This window comes from Vicugna pacos, chromosome 1 (genome assembly GCF_048564905.1).
Source record: "Vicugna pacos chromosome 1, VicPac4, whole genome shotgun sequence".
Classification (NCBI taxonomy): Eukaryota; Metazoa; Chordata; class Mammalia; order Artiodactyla; family Camelidae; genus Vicugna; species Vicugna pacos.
In genome coordinates this window covers 3,325,604-3,352,318 of record NC_132987.1, presented here as the reverse complement: position 1 = coordinate 3,352,318, position 26,715 = coordinate 3,325,604, and the positions used below count along the sequence as shown (strand labels likewise).

At 42.6% G+C, this 26,715-nt stretch overlaps 1 protein-coding gene across 6 annotated transcripts in view; it reads left to right on the top strand.

Moving 5' to 3' along the window:
• Positions 1 to 26,715, top strand: part of COL6A6 (collagen type VI alpha 6 chain) — a 146,585-nt gene that overhangs the window by 73,347 nt on the left and 46,523 nt on the right. For 4 of the 6 annotated variants that reach the window (XM_072971273.1, XM_072971302.1, XM_072971269.1 and 1 more), the window contains 12 exons: positions 2,016 to 2,108; positions 3,470 to 3,523; positions 5,210 to 5,281; positions 5,368 to 5,394; positions 5,727 to 5,771; positions 5,863 to 5,916; positions 6,786 to 6,848; positions 10,871 to 10,936; positions 12,387 to 12,452; positions 18,550 to 18,585; positions 20,106 to 20,168; positions 21,937 to 21,999. In XM_072971273.1, the coding sequence (XP_072827374.1) occupies positions 2,016 to 2,108; positions 3,470 to 3,523; positions 5,210 to 5,281; positions 5,368 to 5,394; positions 5,727 to 5,771; positions 5,863 to 5,916; positions 6,786 to 6,848; positions 10,871 to 10,936; positions 12,387 to 12,452; positions 18,550 to 18,585; positions 20,106 to 20,168; positions 21,937 to 21,999 (702 nt within the window). The remainder of the gene's footprint in view (positions 1 to 2,015; positions 2,109 to 3,469; positions 3,524 to 5,209; positions 5,282 to 5,367; positions 5,395 to 5,726; positions 5,772 to 5,862; positions 5,917 to 6,785; positions 6,849 to 10,870; positions 10,937 to 12,386; positions 12,453 to 18,549; positions 18,586 to 20,105; positions 20,169 to 21,936; positions 22,000 to 26,715) is intronic. The other 2 variants (XM_072971283.1, XM_072971293.1) reach the window with 2 other exon arrangements.

Here is a 26,715-nt window from a genome sequence, read left to right as displayed (position 1 = left end):
GCAGTCCTGCCCCTGTTAGTCAGACACACGCACCAGCGTATCTGGGGTGTGATGGGTGAATTGCCGACTCCCTCAGCCAGCCGCTTTTCATGTCCCTTAAAGACCCATGCTGAACGTAATTCTACTGTTTCAGATGTGAGTTTTCTCCGCACCATGGCTTATGAATGAGAGCCAGTTACATTTAGAGTTCAACTAGAGACAGGGCAGTCTGCTCCAGCCCGGGAGGAACAACCAGGGATGAGACGTTGGGCCTCCTTTGTTGCCCCTGATGATGGGAAGGTTTTTAAAGGTTATCTTGATGGACCGCGGTCTTTGCCTTAGGATCTATCTTCAGAACCTCACACCTCTAGGAGATCACAGTCGTACTTCTTTTAAATAGCAGGTCTTCTGATTAAATGATGCTGATTGCTGATCCTATTTAACAAAAAAGAAATGTATAAGAATTCAAATGAGATTAGTGACGTGTTACTAAGTTATCTGGCTCCACTTTTCACCTTAATGAATGGCTGATGGTTTGGAATTTGCTTATACTTTATAAAATCTGTAATCAGCATATCAATGTTCCAATAAAATTCTAGCTCCTGCTTCTTTCTGCCTATAGAATTTGTGTATGCATATTTGAACGAAGTTTGTTCAGTGTAATAACTGCATGAAAATAATTAGGGAAATGCATGTTTCGTTGTAATTCCTTTCTACATGGGAGGACGGCGTCTGTTTTGCAAAAAAAAAAAAATTCTGTCTACTGCCCTTTGAAATCTGTATTGATGTAATTCACAGAGGGAGGAAGTTATTCTTCAAAACAAGCCTGTTATTTTTTAGATAGCACTTCACACTGTATAAGAAAAATTTAATTTTAGAGATTGCCAGTTTTCATGTTAACAGAAAAGGATTTGGTGCGGTAGGATTTTAGTGCTCCAAAGAAAATGGGTAATTATCTAATATGAGAGCACGGAACCCATTTTGTTGTTGTTAGTATTTGGTTTCACACATTTCAAGTTTTATTGGGTTTTCTGACGTTTTCAGGGGGAAGAATTTTCTCATGTCAGAAGAGAAACATAAAATAAAGAGGGAACGTAGCCAAAGTTCTTCTTTTTCATCACACTAGAATTTTGATGAGAAACATCTCAGAGAGTGATTCTAGCCCAACTAAGGCAAAAATGTGATATTTATTGCAAACAGAATTTTCCTTAAAATAAACCTTGTGGGTTAACTATAAAAATGCACAGGAATATGTCAGTGATCCCGGGAATGACTAACTAGGACCAGAATGAAATTTATTCATTATACAAGGTATGTAGCATGTGCTTTTGGCCAGAGAATAAAATTTGGCTAGAGTATCAAATCTCTCTATGCCTTCACCCTTCACACCAAGTGCTTCTGAAATGTTGAATATGCAATTGGTGTATTTGAAATCCTGCCACACACAAACTGCTCTGGAAGTGCTTACCACTGGACTCCGTTCCAAGAACGTGACATTGGACACTAAGTCCTCTAGCAAACAAAGATTTCACCAAATAGTGAGAGGAGAAAACAGCATGCTTTCATTTTACCGAGCAAAATACTGGGGGCAGAATGATACAGGGTAATTAACAGTCCCAGGGCCAATGCTGGGATGGTGTGAGCGCAGGAAATCCCATGAATAAATTAGCCTGCGTTGCTGTACAGGGGAAACTAACATTGTAAATCGACTACACTTCCATAAAAAATAAGAATTGAAAAAATTAGCATGCAGTGAGTTGGCCATGGTTAAACGGATACCATTTTATGAACCCAAAAACCTCTTTGAGTTGATTCTGAATCCCTCATATGGTGGAGAATGTGGCTCACAGAAAGATGGGCGTGAAGGAATGCCTCATGCTTCTCTCTGGAGCAGTCACTGTAGTGGGAGCAGGGTTCCGAAGCTGTCGGGGATGTCTGCATCACATCCCTGAGCCTGTGTGTGTGTGTGTGTGAGAGAGAGAGAGAGATTTGGGAAGCAGTGTTGCCAACTGTAATGTGTTTCCTCCCTTCCCAAGGTCAATGTTGCAGAAAGGACATGCTGCTGTCTGTTCTGCAAGTGCATTGGAGGAGATGGTACCGTGGGAGACCCTGGACCACCAGGAAAAAAGGTGGTTTTAATTAAGATCATGGTTCACTTTATTTGATTGTAGTATGTCTTTCCCACATGGGTTTAGGTAGAAATAAGGGGTGTTTTTAACTTCTAGGGTAGAGTCCCTGAGGTAACCATTTATCCTGCTCATCTTTTTATAGGTCAGATTAGATACTTACGGCTTTTTCTCAGCATCCTACCTTAGAGCCTTTTAAAAACGTTTTTAGACAAGTATCAGGAGAAAAACTGCCAAGATCATTGATTATCCAGTGTTCTTGCAGTGATGACAATGATGCAGGAAAAACATCTGTGATCTCTCCTGTTGAATAATGAAAACCTCCTGAATGCTGACACGTTTTCTCAGTTTCCCTTGTTAATGGCTGCAGAGTCATTTAAATCAAGCAGGGAGTATGTTGTGTAGTCCCCTGAAAATCAGGCCAGATCACATCACCCTAGCATAGCAAAAGATGCTAAGATGTTTCCTTCGGTTCTAGCCAGACCAAAATGTTGCCACAGATATATAAAAACAGGCCAATTAGGAAAACAGTAACCAACAACAGATTTGTGTATTTCCTAACTCGAAGAAGTGGATGCATCGTAATGTAAAAATGTGATTTGGGGCTTGAGAAAATGTTCCGATGTGTATAAATGTACTATGGGTGGATGTGTTTAAAAAGTTCATTTCTGCCTATTTACACGTGTGTTTGATTTCTGAATGATTTATGCATAGCACTGGGACTTGAAAATCACCATGGCTGTGTCTCTGAAGAAAGCTTTTGGACTAATTATTTCCTGAATGCTTCGACTTCCTTTAAAGAGAATGGTAGATTTTTTTTTTTTAATGGAGGTACAGGGGATTGAACCCAGAACCTCAGGCAAGCTAAGCATGTGCTCTACCACTGCACTCTACCCTCCCCCCAGATTTTCTTTTTTATAAAACAGATCTCAGAAAAAAATGGAGAGAAATTTGTGTGGTCTTTTTTTACGTGTAGCATAAATCCTCCAAAAGACTTTTTTAATGAAAAGAGGAGGATTTTAGTCTGTCAGGGGTCAAATAGAGGTGTGTTCGTTTGAACGTTTGGGAAAAACTTCAGTTCGATTTAGAGAGAGTTATGGGCAATGTTACAGTTCACACACACACACACACACACACACACACACGTGCACACACACCCTTGAGTTATCTGGATACTTGTCTAAAAATTCCTTTTATTTTCATGTGCATCGATGCAGCTTAGGTTGTGGAAGGGAGACCTTTTCCCCTCCCAAACTCGTTCTATTCTATAAAAAGTCAAACTGTAAAGTAGAAGAGTTCTGCCTGATTACCCCTGGCAGTTGGTCTGTGAGGTGCTAATGTATTCTTTCTTTCCTTATTTGCAGGGACCTCCAGGTTTTAAAGGCAGTGAAGGCTACCTGGGAGAGGAAGGCATTGCTGTAAGTCTCAGTTTCTTTCAGCTCCATTTACTCCTAAGAGCAGATCTGCCGTACTGAAGTCATTTGTATCAAGCCAGCGGGAAGCAGGAAAAGTCTGGGTTCTAAGGATTCGTGCGCAAGATCTGAGACCTTTCCTAGTCCTCCTCAGGCTGCTGGTGGTCACAAGGGTTTCCTTCACATGCCGTGTCCTGTCTGAGTATCCACCGATATCGTGTGACGGACTCAGTGCAAGGGTTATCTTTTTCACCAGGGGAGTCAAATCACTGCCATTTCCCTCTTTCTAATTCATTTTGCACAAGTAGACCAGCTCACCACACTGTTTATCTCACTTTTTCCTGCATCCGTTCATCCTTTTCTCCTTCCTTCCTTCCATCCATTCAGTTAACAAGTGTATATTAAGCATCTTACCATTGACAACATTATTTATCAAAGACCTCACTCATAAATGAACTCATCATTCGTCTAACAAATGTGTATTAACGCATCTTACCCTGTGCCTGGTGCCATGGCAGTCCCTAGAAATAAAAAGAAAGGAAGAAAAAAGCATGGGTTCCTCTCTCAGGTAACTTCCAGGCTGGTAGAAAGACAAAGGGGACAACAGTATTTCCAGCTACTCTACACAAGACTGTACTCGAGGTGTTATGAGGCGGGCAGTGTGGCAGAGTGTGTCTGTGCAAATACCGAACAGTGTCAAGTAACAGCCCTGGTGACAGCTGGGGTTTGGCAGAGGAAGATTGCAGACAGGAGTGATGTCTGGGCCAGCATCTGAAGGACAGATGGAACCAGGCAAAGTCTGTAAGGGAAGAAAGTTCAACTACAGAGAGAACAGTGTGTCCAAGGGTGTGTAACTGAGAGAGCTGTGTGTTTGCAGAATGGCCCGTGGTCACCGTGGCTGGGAACCCAGGACGCAGTGAGAGCAGGCTATGTGGCGAGATGTTGGGGGGTGTCGGATACCCTGCAGAAGACTTGGAGGGTGGCTTCCAGTTGATGGGCAGCCAGGGAACGATGTTAAGCCCAGAAGTGAGAATGGTTAGGGGATGGGTTTAGAAAGCGTGCGGAGGCGACATCACGGGGGATGGTAAGGCGGTGGTTACGGGCAGGGGTCTTGCAGGAGTAGGTTGTAGGGCAGTGCGGATGGATGTGTTAAGGTGGTTGAACAGACATAACTTGGTGACCACCTGGGGAGAGAGAAGCTAAGGATGGCATCTTTGTTCCAGCTCACAAGACTGCCCAGACTGGTGGGGTTACCAAGACAGGGATTGCAGGAGTTTTTGGCTTAAGGAAGAAAGAGGAGGGAGGTGGAATTTGGTCTAGAAATCTGCCTCCTGCTTCATCCTACCTAGAGCATCCTTCCTTCTCTGATGTCTCACCAGCTCTTTGTTAATCAGTTCCTGGAATATCTCCTGAAGCCCTGAGAGTGCATGTCAGCTGCCAGGCGTTTGTGTGTGTGTTTCCTTTAGATTACCCCACACCCTGGGAAGTGTCCAGGTGGGGTGTAACACAAAGGGCTGTCATCAGAGGAGCTCTGATTTACTTTCATTCTCAGTTTTTATAAGCCTGAGTTCTATAGATTGCAAACTATGAGCAGTCACATTTTTTTTTTTCCTACACGAAAGTTGTCAGATTTCCAAGACAGATTCCAGGCAACAGTAGACAAAGCTTATGTGGATCTGTGCTCTTTCTCAGGGAGAAAGAGGAGCGCCTGGACCAGTGGGAGAGCAGGGCACTAAGGGATGCTATGGCGCCCGGGGTCCGAAGGTAAGGGCCGCTCGGGACGCTGTGAAGTCTTCTCGGTGTTAACTCCGCGTGCCTGCGCTAACCCCGATTGTCTTTTCTGTTTTCAGGGACACAAGGGACTAAACGGACAGGAGGTATGGTGCCAAACATCATTCTTCTGCCTCTGTTTCTAGGAATAGTTTTATTTGAGATGACTGACCAGTAGATTGCACAAGGGAAGTTTCTGTTGACCTTTCTTTTTTTTTTTTATTGCTTACTGTTTGATTTTGTTTACTCCTGTCCTTTATTGCAGGCAATGTGTATTATTTGTGGACAGTTTCTATTACTCAATAATCTTTGATGTCACCCAGGGCCAGCCTAGCAAAGAGGCTGTCTCTAAAACACAAAATCACACTTTTTGTTCGGTGTCTGGCTTCTCTCCACATAAATGCAATGCCCTCTATTCTGATCACATCTGTCTTTTCAGGGAGAAGTTGGGGAAAGCGGAATTGATGGGTTAAATGGAGAACAGGTAGAGCCTTCCCTTTGTACCACAAAGGTCCTTCTGAGCTATGTCTCGTTAAGAAAATGGGAATTTGAGTTTACTCTTTTCTGTTTTTTAGGGTGACGATGGTCTTCCTGGAGCAAAAGGAGAAAAAGGTGATGATGGAGTCCAGGTAGGGATTCAATAAAGAGACAACATGGGAATTAAAAGTGTGATTAACAGAGTAGAAGGGCCACCCCAGGGCTATCAGTCAGCTTTGCAATGATGACGGAACCTCAGCTGCACGTAATAATAAACATTTATGTGTCTGAGAAGTTCAGCTGCTCTCGGCTGGTCATGAGTGACCTTGGCTCATGTGTCTGTAGGTTCGCTGGGGGCTTCGTTTCACTTGCCTCTTTTCCTCCTGGGACCACAGTCTTGGTGCTGGGCAGTACACCGAGCGTGTGTGCCACTCCCTCCCTCAGGAACAAATCCCAGAGCAGTCATACTTCCACTGCCCACTTTATCTGTCATGAAAGGATGAGCAATGGAGTCAGGAACTCGCTTTCTAGCTGATGCAGCCCCTTTGGGGAAAACGAATAATCTCTCAGAACCTCAGCTGCCTCGCCAAGAGAAAGATAAACTATACCTGGTTTGTAAAGAAGCTGTAAAAACTGAGCAAGACAACAAATGTGTCTGGAACACATTGTTCACCACTGTGGCCAATAATTGAGGTCACTTTCTCTTTTCTTAATTGAAGTAGAGTTGATTTACAATATTATGTATGGCAAAGTGATATATCTATTCTTTTTCAGATTCCGGGTTTTTACAAGATAGTGAATACAGTTCCCTGTGCTATGTAGTAGGACCTTATTTATGAGGTCACTCTTAAATTACTTGTATGATGCCTGAAACTATGGGCTATTCCTCTTTCCAGTTTAGAAATAACTTTAGTAGAAAAATACTTAACAATTGAAATCAGGGAGAAGGTAATCTCTTTGTTTTTATTAGTGTTATTTAAAATTCTTATGTTGTCCTTCTTCTGATTTGTGTTAACTTTAGGGAATCCCAGGAGAGAGAGGGATTTCCGGGGACCATGGAGCAAAGGGCCTGCGAGGAGATCGTGTAAGTGCTGGGGCCGCAGGGCTGCAAACTAACATCAGGGCTCGCCGTTTCCCGTCAGCACTTCTGATGGAGAGAGAGCCCACTTTAAATTACCACAATAGCAAATCTGAGTTGAAATCATTGTGGGCACAACTGCTATAGAATTTTTAAAGTAGGTCCCTTGTGCTAGGTCCTCTTCATATGTGGGATGAGTGTGGGCAGTGAGAAGCCTTGGGACATCTTTTGCATGTGTATTTTTTGCAACTGTCCTTGTGCTTCAGAGCTATGAAGGAATTCCACTCCATTCCGTTGTCTTCCTCAAAATATGGACAGAGTGAAAGAAACAAAGCCATCTCTTTTGTCTATTCTCCAAGAGTCTTTCTCACTTAAGAAGATTAGCTTCATTTCCTTCAATCCAAGCCAGCTAAGAGGACAGGAAGCAAAACTGAGGATACAAAGGCACCTGCTTTCAGGGGGACACACCTCAGTGGAGATGGCCTGACCTCCACTGGAAGGAGCATGAGGCACATCAATCCAGGGACTGTGCCATGTCCGGTGGGACATATATGACGTGTAGTACTACAGGGCTTCCACCACCATGCCCACTCCTAATGAGTGAGAATTGAGGTTTGTTTTCAAATGTGTATTAAACTTTTTAAAACTGAGATATAATTGACATGCAGCATTGTGTAAGTTTGAGGTGTACAATGTGTTGATACACTTGTATAGTTGGTTTGATATATATACATGTTATAATAGGATTTACCACCATAGTGTCAGGTAACTGCTTGGTCATGTCACATAATTATCATTTCTTTCCTGTGATGAGAACATCTAAGATCTAGTCTCTTAGTAACTTGGAAGTACAGGATACAGTAGTGCTGTCTGTAATCACCATGCTGTGCATTAGCTCTCGCAGACTTACTATTAAGCTGTCATGTGCGTCAGAAAAGTACACAAATTATAAATGCACAGCTTGATGAATACAAATACACCTGTGCACTCACCACGCAGGGGAAGAAATAAAACATCGGACCACAATAGAGCATCCCAGAATCCCCTCATGTCCACTCCAGTCCCACCGGCCCCCCCAAGCTCATCACCATCCCAGGATCATAAATTAGTTTTATCTGTTCCTGAGCTTTTAAGTGGAATCATACACACTTTGAATTCTGGCTTCTTTTGCCCAAGTATATGCTTGTGCAATTATTCGTTGTTGCTGTGGATAATATAGTAACAGTATTCACTGAGTCTCGTTGCTGAGTAATACTCCATTGTGTGAATATACCATGATTTATTTATCCATTCTGCTATTGATAAATATTTGGGTTATTCCCATTTTGCTTTTATAAATAGTGCTGCTGTGAACATTCTTGTACATGACTTTCAGTGGACTTTTGTACAATTTTCTATTGAGTCTATACTTAAGGAGTAGAATGTCTGGATGATAACTCATTCACCTATATTCAGCTTAAGTCTTGGCAGTCAAACAGTTTCAGCAGTTGGAACTGTTCACATTCCCACCATCAGTGGACCAGAGCGGTATCCTACACCCGTCAGAAAGCCTAAAATTTATAAAAACTGACAATAGCAAGAGTTGCTAAGGATGTAGGGCAGCGAGGAATGTCAGAGGACCCTGTCTTTACTACCTCCTCCTCCAGTGCTCAGCAGGTTGGTCAGAGAAAGAATTGGGTCCAATATATATTAACAAATGCACATGCTACATATGCGTGGGAGATATCTGTTGAAAAAGCAGAAGAATCTGCCCTTGAAGACAACGTCGTTTACTAAGTGCCGTCTTCTGATAATAGTCTGGTGACCTGAGAGTTTTCAAACTTCAGAGTGTCTAATTAGAAACAAAAATCTATCCACAAATAAGGATAATTAAGAAATAGTAGTTCGGGGGGGAAGGTATAGCTCAAGTGGTAGAGCGCATGGTTAGCATGCATGAGGTCCTGGATTCAGTCCCCAGTACATCTCGTAAAATAGATAAATAAGTAAAAATAACCTAATTACCTTCCCCAAGCCCAACCCCAAAAAAAGGAAAACAAAGATTTTTCAATGAAAAGAAATAGTAGTTCAGAATATATGTATGGGGGGAGGGTATATATAGCTCAAGTGGTAGAGCGCATGGTTAGCATGCATGAGGTCCTGGGTTCAATCCCCAGTACCTCCTCCAAGAATAAATAAACCTAATTACCTCCCCCCACCAAAAAACAAAACAAAACAGAATATATGTATGTATATGCGTGACTGGGACATTGTGCTGTACACCAGAGAGTGACACATTGTAACTGAGTGTACTTCAATTAAAAAAAAGAAATAATAGTTCAGTTACAATGACATTCCAGTTATCTGTACATGATAGCCAAAAATACCCTTGGGGTATTGCTGTAAAATCACCCTTCCCTTTAATCAGAATCCCCCCAGTTGTCTGCTAAACTGCCTGTGTGATTATGGAACAGCTATAAAAGAATCTGAATAATGTAAAAGGACTTTTATTGAAAAAGAAATGTTCTGTGACTTCGAGATGATTGACAACTCAACCCAGCAGAGCTTCCCTGTGAAGTGTTGTCACTACTGACTTGAGATGGTTTTCAGTGCATGATCGCTCTTCCCAGCCACTTGGGAAAGTACACCTCAAATTGAGGACAGCTGTCTTTGCTTTTTTCCATGTGTTTTTATAGGTTACTATTTCAGAAAATATTTGGGAGTGCAAGGTTCATAGAATAAAGAGAACACATGCATGATCAGATTATTCATAGGAGTGCATGCAAATGGCACAAATTCCTCAAAATCTGTGCTCATCCAGACAGAATTTCTTTTGTGTGTGTGTGTGTGTGTGACTCGCTTTATTGTGATACTTGTTTTACTGCCGTGGTCTGGAACCAAAGCTGAAATATGTCCAAAGTATGCCTGTATTTGTCTGTCTTTGCCTGTCTCACCTTAAATCTCTGTCTTACTCTACAGCTCTTTCTCATCTCTGAGTTGCTTCAGTCCATCCCTCATGCCTCCCCCAAACCTCGCCATCCTGCTCTCAAATCCTTCTTCCTCGGCCTCCATAAGTCTCTCTAGCGGGCCTGTTTCTGCCTCTCTTCTCTCTGCCCCAAACACCTTCATTCCTCCAAGCCACCCCTCCTCCACCAGGGAACAAAATTTCTGATCACATAAAAGCTAGCTTGGCTGTTTGAGCTTTCCCATTTTGACCTAAATATTTTTTTAATTAAAGGACAGTCAGTTACAGTGTGTCAGTTTCTGGTGTACAGCACAATGTCCTGGTCATGCATATACATGCATATATTCATTTTCATATTCTTTTCCATTAAAGGTTACTACAAGATATTGAATATAGTTCCCTGTGCTATACAGAAGCAATTTGTTATTTATCTATTTTTATATATAGTAGTTAACACTTGCAAATCTCAAATACCCAAATTTATCCCTTCCCACCCCTTTTCCCCCAGGAACCATAAGATTGTTTACTGTGTCTGCAAGTCTGTTACATGCACCCCAGTTTTCTTAGCAGCACTGTTTACAATAGCCAAGACATAGAAGCAACCTAAGTGTCATCAACAGATGACTGGATAAAGAAGTTGGAAGTTACAAGAAAGGATGATAGAGCCTGTAGACCCAGGATAAGAGTTGTCCTTTCTGGGGGGAAGGTATAGCTCAGTGGTAGAGTGCATGCCTAGCATGCATGAGGTTCTGGGTTCAATCCCCAGTACCTCCATTAAATACATAAGTAAACAAACAAGTGTTGTCCTTCCCACAAGCCCTGTCACCTTAAGTCCCTTGGCTGTGCCTCCCACAGTGACTGTTCCCTGTACCCCACACATTCCCCTCATCTCTTCCCATCATACAGAGCACAAGAGGAGAAGAAAACACTTGTAAGCCGTTGATAACTTTAATCTATTTCTGTTTTCAAATGAGTGGGCCTTCTCTTGTCACTTTTCGGGAGGATGTCAAGATGGGTTACACATTGCATTTTTAAGGAAAAATGTTCCAGGCCTATTAATGTTTTCTCTCTATTTTCTATTTTTTAGGGCGTTCCTGGATTTGACAATAGCATAGAAGGACCCACGGGCTTGAAAGGAGAACGCGGAAGAGAAGTAACTACGTGGGCATTTGGAAGTAAACTTGTAACCATGTGACCAGCGTGAGGCTTGGGGTTCTAGCAATGGAATGTGAAATGCATGTACAGAATTTGGAGTCAGAGTGGATATGCTTGATACTGAAAGACAATTTTTTAGGAGCAGAAAGATCTCTTACTCCTCCTTATCTGCTCCTCTGGGGCTTAAGAAACATTCTCTCCTGAATTTGGTGACTTGCTTCACCAGGTCCTCCCCTGAGGTCTTAATTTATGAATCCAAGTATCTAAACTCTAACTTAAGATGTAGGGCTGGGTGACGGAGAGCACTAGCAAAAAAGTGGTTGGTCTTTCCAGGATCCAGAGGACATGTACCTAAAAAGATACCATATTATTTGTAGTATATGGTAAAAAGAACAAGACCTGGTCCATCTGTCCAGCCCACACACTGAGGGCAAGTGTCTTGAGATTAATCCCATGAAATCTCACAAGTCACAATTTGATCATCTTAAATTGTTTGGGGGAATTGTAAAAAAAAAAAAGTATCTGGAAAATGTGTCTCTGGGTCTCCTTGGTGAGGAAGTTCCTTAGTGACTCCCCCTGGGGAAGGGGTCTGATGCTCTGGGAAGAGGCCAAGGTACCGTTTCATGCTCTGTTCCCGAACAGGCTACTTTCTGTAAACCTCAATTTCCTCATCTGCGACATAGGACAGACAGGCTACTTTCGAAGGTTATGGTGAGAACTCAGTGACAGATCCTGCTACGTCTTAAACCTTCAGTAAATGTTTCCTGCCACTTTTTTTTAAATGTAACTTCCTTAGCATTCTTTTTCTTTTTTAGTGATCTTTTTTGGGGTTCAGGGTTTTTTTGGGGGGCAGGCAATTAGATTTATTTATTTTTAATGGAGGTACTGGGGGTTGAACCCAGGACCTTGTGCGTGCTAAGCACACACTCTACCCCTGAGCTGTACCCTCCAGTGGTAAATGTAAGTCTCATGAGAGACTCATAATTACACTCCCCCCTTGTCTATCTTGGGAAGAGTTGTGTGTATGGTGAGATTTTACTCACATTAGGGTCTTAATCGCCACAAGTTAGCCAAATAGAACAAGAAATCCAAAGGTAGAAATCCAGGCCAGTAGGAACCATCCCTGACATGTGGCATGCTTCCGTATTCACTCCGTGGCAATACGGTGGGGACAGTTTGGTTGAAATCGGCTGACTTACGCCCAAACACAAGTTGGATGGTGGCAGTGGACGGATGAGGCCAGGCGACCGGCATCTTGTCCCGTAGTCCTCATGGCCCCGCGAGCTGTGGTTTATGGCAGGTGGGAGTGTGGCCACATTCCACAGGGAGGGCAACGCTGGAGCTGACGTGTGCCCAGCCACCGCCCCTGGAGCACAACACGCTGCTGGGGAAGAGCACACGTGCCAGTGCTGTGCATTGACTGTCACACGTCTCTGTTCCTTCGACAGGGGAGAAGAGGCTGGCCAGGCCCCCCGGGAACGCCGGGCTCCAGAAGGAAGACAGTAAGAGTCCTGGTAGACAAGGAGCCCCCGCCCCGCGGCCTGTGTGGGGGTCAGATGGCTGATTGGGGGGGTGGGGCCCACGACCTTCGGGGGATTGACTCGGGACAGAGCTGGCGGAGGACTTGGGGAGGGGAGGCTCCCGGGGCCGAGGCAGGAAGCTGCTGGCTACAGGGGACATTGCCGATCAGAAGAAAGAGCTGGGAAGAGAGACCGGCAAAGTCGCCGACTAGGGGAAGAGAGGGCGAGGTTTGGTTTAGTCACTAGGCCAACTGAGGTTTCAAGCCCAAAGCTCCATTCCTCGGCCAGGTTTCAGGGCGACTTAAAAAGTCAGTCCTGGTGGAAGTCCTGTCTCCTACCTTCCATTTTCTCTGCTTCGCAAAGATGAGCAGTATGTTCCCGGATACGAGAGTGCTGTCTTGGAAGGAGTACTGCAGTCTTACAAACTGATTCTATGTGAACTTGTGCTCAGAAAATGCGGTGCATGAAAAATGCAGTATATTAAGCTAGTTCTTATTTGTACTAAATTTTAAAACATTAGATACATTTTATTGAGATATAATTGATAGATAACATTATATTAGTTTCGGGCGTACAACATAGTGATTTAATATACGTACGTATCGCAAAATGACCACCGTTCGACTAGCACGTCTAGTTAACATCCGTCACCATGAATCCGTAGTGAATGGATTTTTTTTTCCTTGTGATGAAACTTTTTAAGATCTCCTCTCTTGGCAACTTTTATATATACGCTATCGTAGTGTTAACTATAGTCACCATGCTGTATGTTACATCCCATGACTCAATTATTTTATAACTGGAAGTTCATATCTTTTGACTCCCTCCACCCATCTCACCCCACCCCCACCACTCGCCTCTGGCCACCGCTAATCTGTTCTCTGTGTCTGTAAGTTGGGTTGATTTTCTTTTTTTTTAAGGTTCTGCATATAAGTGAGATCATACAGTGTTTGTCTCTCGCTGACTTACTTAACTTAGCATAATACCGTCAAGGTCCATCCATGTTGTCACAAATGGCAAGAGTTCCTTTTTTATGGCTGAATAATGTTGTGTGTGTGTGTATGTATATTATATATATACATATATACCGCAGTTAATTTATTCATCCATCAGTGGAAACCTAGGTCACTTCTATTTCTTGGCTATCATAAATAATGTTGCAGTGAACATGGCGGGCATAGCTTTTTGAATTCGTATTTTTACTTCCTTTGGATAAATACCCAGAAGTGAAATTGCTGGGTCATGTGGTAGTTAGACATTTAATTTTTTAAGGAACCTCCATATTGTTGAAAAGATTATATATTATACATGCTTATGAAAATATATATCTGAGAGCAAAATTAGGTCACTTATGGAAACTTTTAGGGTCTTTGTTGTTTCGTTGTTGTTCAAGTACTTTTTTAGAAAGATTCTGTGCTTGACTCCTTAAAAGAGGACTGAGATTATAAGAGAAATTCATTCACTGAGAAGAGATAACTTGAATGAAATACACTTAAATGCCTGCAGTGGGTTCTAAATTAGACCTGTCTTTCCTCATTGGGCAACATTTTCTTCCCATTCTTCATTAGTTTAATTTTTAAATTGAGCAGAAATAAAAACTAGTTTAATATATTGCATTTATGATACATTGTATTTTCTGAGCAGAAGTTCAGAGACCCAGCCATTATGCTCCATTGGGAAAATATTTTCTGTTTCTTGGAACACACTCTTCCTCTCTGCAAGGCAGACAAAATAGAAATAAGAAGAGATGATGATGTTTAAAATGCACAGAATTTAATAGTTGGGAAAGCGCTTTTTAGTGCATCTCAAGATTTAAAAAATACATTTGCAATTTATTTCCCTTTCTAAAAGGGTGTAACCCGTTTACATATCTCAGGAAAATATTTTGAACTTAAAGACTATCATCCAAAAAATCCTGGCGTGGGAGATGTACTTTTATTGTCTTATAGAGGCTCTAATCTCTGTAGAGGCGAATGCAGGATCACAATGTATTGTTTAAACCATGTAACTCCTAAAAAATGCGGCCCCATCTCGGGTTATAGATTGAGCAGTGTCCTTCGGGAGCAACAGCACACTTCCAGCTGAAGATGGCAAAGTCACGGTGTTCTTTATACAACTCCCTTTTCTGTGCAACTCACCATAAACAACAAAGGAAATTAAAAGTAGATTAACAAAGAATGACAACAACTTCAAACCACACATGTGGACCGATATTGGCCACCGATTTTAAAATCTGGATCCTAATGAGGGAGACTTTGGAGAGCTGACACTTACCCCGCAGCTGAAGCAGGAAATCAGATGGATCTAAAAGTCGCTGCTGTAGTCGTGAGAAAAATCCAGCGGCACTGTAGATTTGGAAAAGATATACCGTGTCCTCACCTTTCATTGTAGGGAGTGAGTGTCTAAACATCACCACAAGCATAACCAAACCTCCTCTTTTTTTTTTTAAATAATCATTTGTTCCTCTTTTGGGGACTGTATATCTCTTATTGTCAAGAAGTGTTACCACTTGACATTTCCAGTTTTATTTTTTTCTTCTCTTAAATACAAGTGAAATTACATGTAATATCTTAATTTTAGAATAGCATGAATAGCATGCCTGTTTTAATCAAAAGTACCACTGTTCAGAACTTTAAGTATGCACAGGAAGACGTCAGAAATTATGATTACCAAATGTTAATAATTATTTCTAAATGGCGTATTTGGGATGACTTTTAAATTTTACTGTGTCTTTTCTGCATTTGAATATTTAAAAATCAGTATGTATCATTTTGTACAATAACAGTAAAGTCATTCTTTTAGAAAGAAAAATCTGTACCACTGACTACAAAACTCTAAGATAAATAGGTAGATAATGAGCATCGAGGGTTGAGTGCAATAAAATTCTGTTGAACAGATAAGTGATTGGAGGATGGCTAGTGGTGGGTGGTGGCCGGTGGTAGGAGGGTGGCCAGTGGTAGGGGGTGGCACAGATAGAAATAAGAGCAGTTGACTAAATCCGACCTCTGTGCATTTGGTGAACATCCGCTGAGCACCCACAACGGCTCAGCAGCTCTAACTACCAGAGCTACAGACTCAACTAAGACATAACCTTTGCTCTCAGGGACTTAGGATCATGTTGTAGGGCGTGGCGTCTCAGCCTGATAGTGACATTTGGGCTGAATAACCCTCTGTTGTGGGAGCCACCTTGTCCATTGTAGGATCTCCAGTATCTTCCTGGGGCTCTACCCGCTTGGTGCCAGTAGCCCCCCCGACTTGTGACAGTGAAAAATCTCTGGACATTGCCAGGTGTTCCCAGGGAAGGTGGTTGCTACATCCACCTCTTGCAGTGGAGAAACCACTGTTGTAGAGTTTCTCTGGGGCTGACAAGCTGTTTTGTTGCTCTGCCAGGAGTTGGGGTGGGGGGAAATCAGAGCCAGAAAGCTGCCGTCCCCGGGGGGCAGGAGGGGCAGGAATGGGGGGTTGGCTCTTTCTGAGCCAAACTTCACTAAGAATGAGACTAGATTGCTGTGGCATGGGCAATGAGAAGGAATCGTAGCCTCAAACGAAAGCAGGGCCTCTGTCCTCTCCAGAGCTGAGAGCTGCTCCTTGTGCTTTGCCCTTTTCCCCTCTCTCGCTCAGCACTGCGTTGTGGGTGGTGGTCATTCATCACTGTGAGTCCTAGAAGCGCTCTAGGACGGCATTCATCATTGTGAGTGAGCTTGCCGTTAAGACTGAGTATCACTGCGATGTTTTACCGTTAAGAACGTCCTGCTGTTTTTCTGGGGATTCTGTGTTCCAAGTCAGTCCACACCTCTCCAGGAAAGTGGACCCTGATAAACCAGCAGAAAGCCAGGGTGTAGTGGGCGGAGGGACTGACGACCCTGCTCTGGGTCCTTTTACCCTCAGGTTGTCTTCGGGGGAGATTTTCTTCCTGATGAGCCTGTTGACGTTCCCTTTCACCGGGACAGCAGGCTGTCTGGATCTGTAACCAGCCCACTGCAAGCCCTCGGGCAACCCATTACGGCATGTGGGCATTTCATCTTTCCCATCTAAAACACTTGAAAATTGGAAGCAACATTGTGAAGCCATTTCCCCGTTTTCTGTGTGTCTCTCGCACCTACTCGTGACTTTGGAGTTGAAAGCCGAGTAGCCACTGACAAACGTGCGAGGTGATGGCTTCGGGTTGTTCCCATTATTTGCGTGAATGGAAGCTCAAAGACTGTCTCTTCCATTAGGCTTACAAGCCCCGCCCAGGGACAGGAGTCGGTTTTCACTCAGCACTCATCCCAGTGCCTCTCGGGGAGCAGATCAATAAATGGGTTGAGATGATTCATTTTACTCAAGCTCTTCCAAAGTCAAGCTGTAAAGACACAGAAAACAAATGCTTATTGCTTATATTTCAACCACAGACAGTAGACCAGAGATTTGGGGATAAAAAGGCCTGTTTTATAGCCCTTATTTTGCCTGAATACAAGGTTGCGTTCAGTCATTCCTACCACAGCCAGATGTATCCACCTAAAGCCTAGGTCTAGGCACATACGTTTCATGTTCCAACAACCACAGTGGTTTCTCCTAAATGGAGTAAGAACCCTTCAGTCTAGTATTCTCAGCCTAGTAACCGTCCTACTCCCCTTTTCTCGTATCTTTGGCCCAGACTTGCCACCATCAAATGTATTTCCTAGCTTCCTGCCCCTACTTCACTGCTTAGGCTGTGTCCTCTGCTAAAAAGACTTCTCTCATCCTCTACCTGTGGAACTCCTACACGTCCTGTGAAACCCATCTCAAACTTCTCTTCCTCTAGGAAGATTTTCCTGATTGGACCAATTGGGTATGATTGCTTTCTTTGAAACCCTTGTTTCTATCTTGCCCTTTCTTATAGCATTTGCCATATTCTGCCTTATAAATATTTGTAATATTTATCCCTACCCACCCCAAAGAGTGAGGGTCCCCTGAGGTCAAGAGCTGTGTGTGTATGTATGTGTGTGTCAACTTTACGCTCCTGTGGTTCCCGTCCAATACGCTTTGTGGGAAGTAGATCCCGGGTAGATATTTTTCTGAATGAAATGGAAGTGAATGGAACCAGAACAGACAAACCCTTGTGTGAGAAAAGTAAAGGGAGCCGCTTTTCCTCCCTCTGATAGGGGGGGTTTAGACTTTCAGAATGACTCATCAGGTTTTAAAGAATTAGGCCTCCAACCGTTTCCCCAGATAAACAGTCTGTCATCTAAATAATACTAGATTTTGACTGAAATATGATTGGAAGAATTTAAAGTCTGCAGTACTGGCCTCAACATAGAAATTTGAGCTGAATGTCTCAAATAAATTTCCATCAAGAAAATGTTGTCTGATATTGATTGAATTTTGCAAATCCTGGATGTCAGTCTTGCTGTAACCTTACAGAGAGGCCCTAAATTAGACAGTAAAATGTCTTTGTCTTTTGATTTCCAGATTTATGAAATATTGATCTAGAATATACTCTGATCTTAACCTTATATGTGAGAATAGTAGGAAAAATCCACCTGGTCTTGTAGTGTCATTTTTTTAATTGGATATTTTTTTTAACCTGCTGAATTGAGTAACTTTTGAATGCTTAAGATGATTCTTTCATTTTTGACAGGTAAGTGTGTTTGTCATCTTCAAGGGGAGGGTGATAAAATTAGTTTGGCTATCTTTAGCTTCTGAAATTAATCTGTTAGAAAGTTCACGAAGTCAGTTCTCCACTGCTTCCTCTGGCCTCCTGCCTTTTGGCCACTTCTGCCTCAGGCTTCTGGCTTGCTTGGTAGTCCTTTGCAAAAAGGAAAAGAAAGAAAATTCAGATTCAACAGTTTTGGAGCTTGTGACTAGCTCTAGCACTGGCTAAGTGGGGGATGAACTGTTGACCACAGTCTGGTCTCACAAATGTCCATAGATTTCCATTGTCTATGATTTTAATTATCTGTTGCCCGAGTTGGCAACATTTTGCTTTCACAGTGCAGTGGATAAACTTAAAGCAGTATGTGGGAACTTTTTCATTCAATGTCAGTGCCTTAAAGTGTCTGTTACTAATTTAAACATACGAAGGCATTTTTTCTTCCAAGTTAATTATATCTATCTCCTTTTCCTATCTTAGACAGCTCATGGCCGGAGGGGACATACAGGCCCACAGGTACAGCGACTTTTTTCTTAACTGCAAATGATAAAATTTCTGAATCCAGCCAAGGAACTGGAATAAAGGCTCTGAGTCTCTTCCAAGCCTAAGATTCTTTCACTCTTTGATACTATTGCTTATGGAATAAAGTGCTGGAAAATGTTTAGGCTACAACCTAAAGAACTTAAATCTTAAAAGAAAATTAAATCTTGGGCACTTCAATCAAAAACAATGCTAATTAATGATAAGAGACAATATTTGGCCAAATTGTTCAATTTAACTTTGGGTTTCAAGTATAAAGTCTAGTAACTCAATGCCTTTCAGATTTTCAGTTAACTGTGAAACCTTGCTTGTAATTTGCATAAACCCCTTTTAAACCAAGAGAGTTTAATACAGACTGGATTTCCCGAATGTTTTGTTCAAAAGTCGACTCTACAAACTGCCATGTTATATCCCCTTTGTATATGTTGATGGTATGTTACACATGCTTCATGGACCTACAATATTTATGAAAGAGCAGTGACCTGGAATTTTACAAAATTGAGGAAACACACATCCTCATATTGAAAATGCAATGAGGATAAGTAATGAATCTACTCAGTCACATCATGGTACAACTCTGGAATGTTGAGAAAAGATCTTAAACTACCAGAGAGAAGAGAGATTCTTACCCATGAAAGGAATAACCAAATAGGTTGCAGCAGACTTCTGTTCAACAGTAATGCATGTCAAAAAAACAACAAAGTAATATTTTGCAGATGTAGAAGAAAAGTCACTGTTAGTTTAGAATTTTATACCTCGCTAGACTATGAGTGGCTACAAAATAGACATTTCCAGATAGACGAAGATGAAGAAATACACACACACACACACACACACACACACACAACTCAAGGTTAGACTGTTGCAGCAAAACAGAGCAAATCCAGAAAAATGGCATGAACTGAATGAGATGAGATTGAGGAGAGATGTTGAGAAGTTTCCTCTTTCTGATTTCTAGGAAAAGGCATCAGAGGGGGCCAGTTAATCTCATCTAACTGTGCAACCACTGAGAGAGAAATTTAGGGTCCCCTGTAGTCCAAATGAACCTTTTTAATCTTATTTGGAATCCTTCTCTGCGGCAGAGTTCAAGGGCAGTGCGAAAGGAATGCTCAACTTTTGATCCCTAAGTGTTTTATCTATTTGAGTATAAAGATAATGTAAGATGCCTGGAGATGTTTGAAGAAAATGTGAATTGTGGGTTTCTTCAGGCCAAACACCCAAGTTTGATACAGTATATGACAAGGAAAAGAAGGGAGTGTATGTGTGTGCCCTGTGTATGAAGACTGAGAGCAAATACACTGACATACTAGTTTGTGGTTTTCTCTGCTTGGTGATATTATAGAAGATTTTTATTCTCTTGGATTTCCCTTTATTTTTCATATTTTTTGTAAAGATTCTGCACTGCCATTATGATTGAAAAAATTTAGAATCACACTCATGAAGGAGACAGAATTCTCAGGAAAAGGTGGTGATAGTTGGATGCTCTCTCACCACAGGGGGAAGCAGGCCCCCCAGGCCCAGACGGACTTGCAGGCTCCCTGGGACTTAAGGGCCCTCAGGTACGTACCCAGACTAATCAGGCTGTGAGGACAGAAGGAAGAATCTACAGCTTTGAGAGAATCCCTCAACCCTTCTTGCAGAATTAGACATTTCAAGTGTCTTCAGGGTGATAAAGGAAGGAAATGACAGCCGTCTGACTTAGATAAAGGAGACCCAATGCTGTCTTGAGGTTCATTCCAGTCAAGAGATGAAAAGAAACTGCACACACTGGACAGTGGTCCCTGTGTGATGGGTCCAGGCTAGTGAGGGCATTCTAGGGAGACCTGGATCCAAGGACAAAGTTGAGCCTCAAAAATGGGAATTTGGGTCAATTTAGTAGAGCGAGAGCTCAATGTTACTTACCTGGATGCCTGTGATGTAGAAAAATTGGCTCCACCCTGGGAATGCATTGTCCCCAGTGCGGCTGACATGTTCGATAGGGTACCTTTTGAGCTTCCTTGTCCAGGGAGCTGCCTCAGTACGTTTTCCTTTGCAAGGAAGAAACTGAGGTTGGCTCTTATACTGATCGCATGAGGGGCAAGGAAGCACGTGCCAGAAAGAGCAAAATGCAGCCAAAAGAACAAGAGAGGAAGGGATGTCCTAGAAAATGCTGAGATGAGAGAAAGAAGGCTAGACTATAGGAAACTTAGAATATTTTTTCCTTTCCAAACTTTGACTCTTGAAACCTTGAGAAATAAACTTACTCTTTGTCCAATGCAAGACAAGCAAGTTTTCTGTCATTTTTCAAAGTTTTAATCCATGGCGCTAAAAGAAATTGAAGTAACTATCATATGTTGGCAGCTGGGTGCCTAGAAGTTGGGCAGACTGTCCTTTAAGACATCAAAGAAGAAACTCAATCCACATTTTATCAAAATTGCAGAACAGAAAACAGTCTGCCTCCGGGACTTCCATCTCTTTCCAACGTGATTGCTTTTCTTTGTCTCACTTGGTAGCCAAGGAAAGTTGATTTTTCTTACCTTCAAGTGAGAAATATTTGCCACTGGGATTGTAGGGAAGTATTTCAATAGGCTGGCTGGCTTTATTTGAGGCTGAACAAGTAATATATCACTTTTGCCATTTTATAGACTCTTTTTTTATGACATAACTTAAAAGGAGATACAAAAAACCAAACGCAGCGTGAAGGTCTCTGCATGATGTATGGAAGCCAGACTTAACAGGCAACATCATATTCCAGAAGTAGCATTATCCAAATTTCATCTCACCAAGGGCGATGTCGTATTTATGACCAGTCTTCGGTGTGGTTATTAAATAGAAAATCCATTTAATTATCTCAGTGTCAGGTTTACATAAGTAAGAATTAATTTTTTAACATAACAAGCAGATGCATTTGGAATACAAAGATGCTCAGGATAATTAGAAAGCAATATAGGGGGAGGTAGAGCTCAGTGGGACAGTGCACCCTGGGCTCAATCCCCAGTCCCTCCATTAAAAATAAATGAATTAATAAGTAAACCTAATTATCCCTCTCCCCTCAAAAAAAATTAAATAAGAAAAAAAAAAGAAAGCAATACTGTGAAACTCAACTGTTCAGTATTTCTTCACTTTGACTGCAAATGCCCAACCGTCTAAACACTGGACTGACCCCTCGTATCCTTGCTAGGAGGGGGAGATACTCGACCGATCAAGGTAGACCCAAAGGCATGTGTGGAGTTCTCTTTCCAATTTCTGCCCACGTGACTGACTTAGCATTTCTATTTTTAATATTCAGGTTAATATCGTAGCGTTCTCTTTCAGCGAGAGAGTAATGCTCTAATTCTCTGCATGCAGGGCCCAAGAGGAGAGCCTGGTGCGAAAGGAGAGAAAGGAAGTCTGGGAAGTAAAGGTCCCCAGGTAGGTGATGAGAGAAATGACTGCGTCTGGCTTGGGTCTGGGCTTCAGCGTGGCTCTGCTGGTGGGGTCCTCCCTGCAGGCGGTGTTACTTATGGCCTCTGAGCCAGCAACGTGCACGAGGTTTGACTGCAGGGCACCAGGTGGTGGCCCCGTCGCGTTCTGGTCCCTGCCTTGCAGAGCGGGTGTCCTTCTGTCAGACACCAAGGTGGGAGACGTTTTCTAGGCCCCTTTGCCCCAGCAGCTCAGCCATTACTGTGAGGTTAAGAATTCCTCCTCTGTGTAAACGAGGTCACGTGACTCCCCTGAGCCCCAGCCTTTGGGCTTCCCCTCGCACCCAGAATACAGCCTACCTCTGTGGTCCTCAACTAGCTACACGGGAGAATCCCCTGGGCCGGCTGTGGAACACTCCACCACCAGAACCCTCCCCAGATCACTGAAAGCAGAATTCTCCCGGGTGATTCTGATCCACCAGCCCAGCGCTGGGAGTGACAGTCCAGCATCAGCAACACTCCAGCTTCAAAGTGCATGATAATCACACGGAGAACTTGTTAAAATGCAGGCTCCGATGCAGTAGGTCTGGGGTGGGGCTTGAGATTCCACACTTTTCCCACCAGCTTGCAGGTGATGCTGCTGCTGCTGGTCCCTGGACCACACTTTGAGTAACAAGTCCCTCTACATGACCTGACCTCTGCTTACCTGCTACCCAAGAATATTGTTATTTGCTTAGCTGTTTGTCTTCCCTTCTAGATGGCTGGCTCTGTGAGGGCCAGGACTTTGTCTTGCTTATATCATATCCCGGAGTCCAGAATCACAGGCTGCCTGACACACAGTCAAGCTCAACACTCATTTGATAAGGAATCAGTCAGTAACTGAGTGAATGAGTCACAGCTGGGACTTGTGCTCTGGGAATCCATTACTTTGTGTCCGTTAATTCAGCTGGGCGGTGGCCCAGCGCTCAAGTAGATCTGTCCATCATCAAAAATTTTAAGAAGCTATTTGCATGAACTTGTATCTCGTGTACACAGTATTTTAAAGTGTATTAATTACTGCTCATGAAGAGATTTGTTCCTAATGTTGATGAATGTGCTCCTTCAAAAAGCCTGAAAACTTAGTTTCCTGTAGGACTAAATGGATGAAAAGGAACTCTTTGGCATTCACATCTTTGAATCATTAAAAGTTTGTTGGCACAGCAAATTGGGATTGGAAAAAAAAAATCAGTGCCAAAGGAAACATATATGTGGTGATTATCTCATCGGTTTATATGAGATACTGAGATGTGGATGGGTTGAAATCCAAAGAGCTTGATAATTCCCTTCCTGTAGAATCGAAAATTGTATCCAAGTGGCTATGACTCAAATAAGTTACTTCATTTGCCCTCCAGTAGACTTCTGTGGATGAGTTCCCTTTAATCTCGCCTTGGCAAGACTGGTCACAGTCATGAATCATTCACCCTCTTGGCATCAGCAGACGTGGTCAGAAGGCACCACCTCTCCCTAGTCTAGCTCTTCCATTCATTGGGCTGGAGAGCATGGTTTTCTTTCTTGGCTGGCTTTTCTTGAAGTACCCTAGTCAACACCGTGAAAGGGCCGTTTCAAAGATGGGTAGAATTTTTTCTGCTCAGGATGTGATGAATTAGATCTCAAAGTGGTTGTTTTCAGAGGAAAGCTGTGAAGACAAACACAATTAGACAGAGGAGAGAGTGTGGCTCTTTATTGGCTCTATAAACCCACTGACGTGGGCTTCATGGTGTCTCACAGCACAAAGACCAACGTCTCGGATGCAATTACTGGGTGTTTTCTAATCACAGGCGTTAAAGTTTCCCTCAGGGTATACATTTGGGGAAAAGGATGTGATTTCTGTTGACAGTGTTCTGAAGACTTACTAACTTGTACATCGTTGGGGCGTTCTGGGGAAATCAAACGTGTGCTAACCCAGCCATGGATAGAGCTATAATATAAAAAGAATACAGCCCGTAGCACAATGAAAAAGAAGAAAAAACTTTGAAAGGCATAGCATATTCTTTTACAACTCCCTTTGGTCCCTTTTTGTTTGGTTTACGGTGAAGTCCTCTACTAATGTAACCAATGCTTAGAAAAGAAATGGAAAATTAAACACAAAAATACTAATTCCAGTGAGAGCTGGAATTATTCTTTCCATACTTAGATTTTTCAGTAAGATAATCACTAGCATCATAGGAAATATCAAGGAAGGTTGAAATTATCCAGTGCAAAGTTGGAATGCAAAATAGAATTTGTTGTCGTTTTTACAAAGCACAGCATAGTGGTCCAGGGCATAAGACTCTGGAGCCAGGCTGCCTGGGTTGGATTGCCAGCTTTGGATCTTCCTAGCTGTGTGGCCTTGTGAAATTTACTTAACCTCTCTATGCCTCAATTTTTCCTGTTATAAAATAAGAGCAGTCATAGTAGCTACCACATTGGATTGTTGTGAAAATTAAATGGTTTAACATATGGAGGTGCTTTGAGCAGTGCCTAAATTTAATAAGCATTACATAAATGTTGATTATTACTATACAGCATCGACTGCGCCTAAATTAACAGGGGCATTTTATGCCAAAAGCATGCTAATGCCAGTCCAAGGAAGGCCTTAATAGCAGTCAGAAGATAACAGTGTATAATCTGTATTACAGTCATTGAATTTCATTATTCTGCATGATCTCGGTTGGATGACCCATCAACCATTCCTTTTATTCACTTGGCAAACACTCACTGAGTGCTTCTTGTGTGTAAAGTAAAAGGACGAATCAAATACAAACCCTAGCCTCAAGGGCTCCCAGTCTCGTAAAGGAGACTCATGCAAATAATTGCGCTGTGACGTGTGCTAAATGTCAGAATAGAATTATGCCCAAGGTAGGGTGGTGGGAGAAAGGATAGAGTTAAAAGAGGAGGCGGTATGGCTTAGCTTTTGCAGATTAAGGAGATGTTTTCCAGATGACCAAGGGAAAGGAACCAGGTTATATAAAGAGAGATTACGGCGAGTTTAGGGAACCATAAATGGTTCAGTATGGATGGATTGTACGGTCCGTGAAGAAGGATCAGTAGTTGAGGTTAGGGGCTGTCTCACAGACTAGCGCTATCCAGGCCAGCATCTCCTCATGTGTCTTGGGGTTCGTTCTTGTATTAGCCCACCCCTTGCTGGCCCCTTGATTTTTATTTTCTCAGACTTAGCTCGTATCTCTTACACAAGCTAAGTGTTTAATCTCCTTGGGGGGTTGCATTCCAGCCGGATAGCTGCTAGTTCTGTGTAGACTGGGCTTCCTCCCCAATGAGAGTAATAAGATACAAGATTCCCACACCTCTTGCCCCTGCCCTGCCCTGCCCCGTCCAAGGTCATGTTGTCCTTGGCAGTGCCCTAACCATTTACCGAAACTCCTAGTGCAATCCCTTCTGATAAGATGCTAGCCAAAGACAATTTTTAAAAACATTTACACTCCAAGCATCTCTTCACAAGGACTCTGTGATGGTCTCACCGTGAACATGATCCCCGGCCCAAGTTCCCATGTGAGAGGTTAAATCTGGCCCCAGCCTCCTGTGTCAAGTCTGGAGATGCACATTTTTTAAAACTCCAGTCTCAGCTGGTGGGTGGATGGCAAGAGTTTCAGAATCCTGTCCCAGACATGGGCCTTGGAACAGCAGGCGTACTTGGCTGACAGTTCAGAGTCAGAATCGGGTTTAAGTCCCATCTTCTCATTAACCGAGTGGTTTGGGGTTAAACACTTTGAGAGTCTGTTTGTGGCTGGTAAGCTGGTGTTAATGATAGGTATCTCATTGTGTTGTGGAAGGACTAAGCAGTCTCTCTATATAAATATATACCCCTCAGCACACGGCCTTGCACAAAATAAATTATTCTATAAATGGCCGCCATTACAACAAAGCCAATGGAGACTGGCCCTCTGGATAGCGCCCTTCCCCTTTAAATGCTCTAAGTGTCTCTTTACACTCTACTGCTCCTCTTAATATCAGAGCAAGGTACATTTTTGACTCTTTGATATCTTGGGGGTGGCAGGGAATTTTTCTTCTTTTGTTCAGATACAGGGTCCCTTTTACAAACGGCAGTGTTTGAGTAGGTCATGTATCTGGGGAAGAGTTCACTGGAGCTTGAGTCCCATTCAGACAGTCACAACCCCTAGTCTGGTACTTGTATGACCCTGCCCAGGAAACCAAATCAGGTTTTCTTTCTTTTTTAAAAAATAAACTTCATTTTTTAGGGCAGTTTCAGATTCACAACAGAATTGAGCAGAGAATGCAGAGAGTTCGCACACAGCCCTCCCCACCCACACGTATATACTCCCCTACCCTCAACATCCCTCATCACTGTGGCATATTTGGTACAATCGATGAACCAACATGGGCACATTATTATCAACCAAAGTCCACAGTTTACATTAGGGTTCACTGCTGACGTTGTACATTCTACAGGCTTTGACAAATGCATAATGACGTGTAGCCACCACTATAGCAGCATATAGAATAATTTCATTGCCCTAAAAATCCCTTGTGCTCCATCTATTCATTCTTGCCTCCTTCCCTCACCCCAAACCCCTAGAAACCATGATCTTTTTATTGTTTCTGTAGCTGTGCCTTTTCCAGAATATCATTTGGTTGGAATCGTACAGTTTGAGACTGGCTTCTTGCATTTAGTAATATGTCTTTAAAGTTTCTTACATGTCTTTCATGGCTTGATAGACTTCTTTTTTTA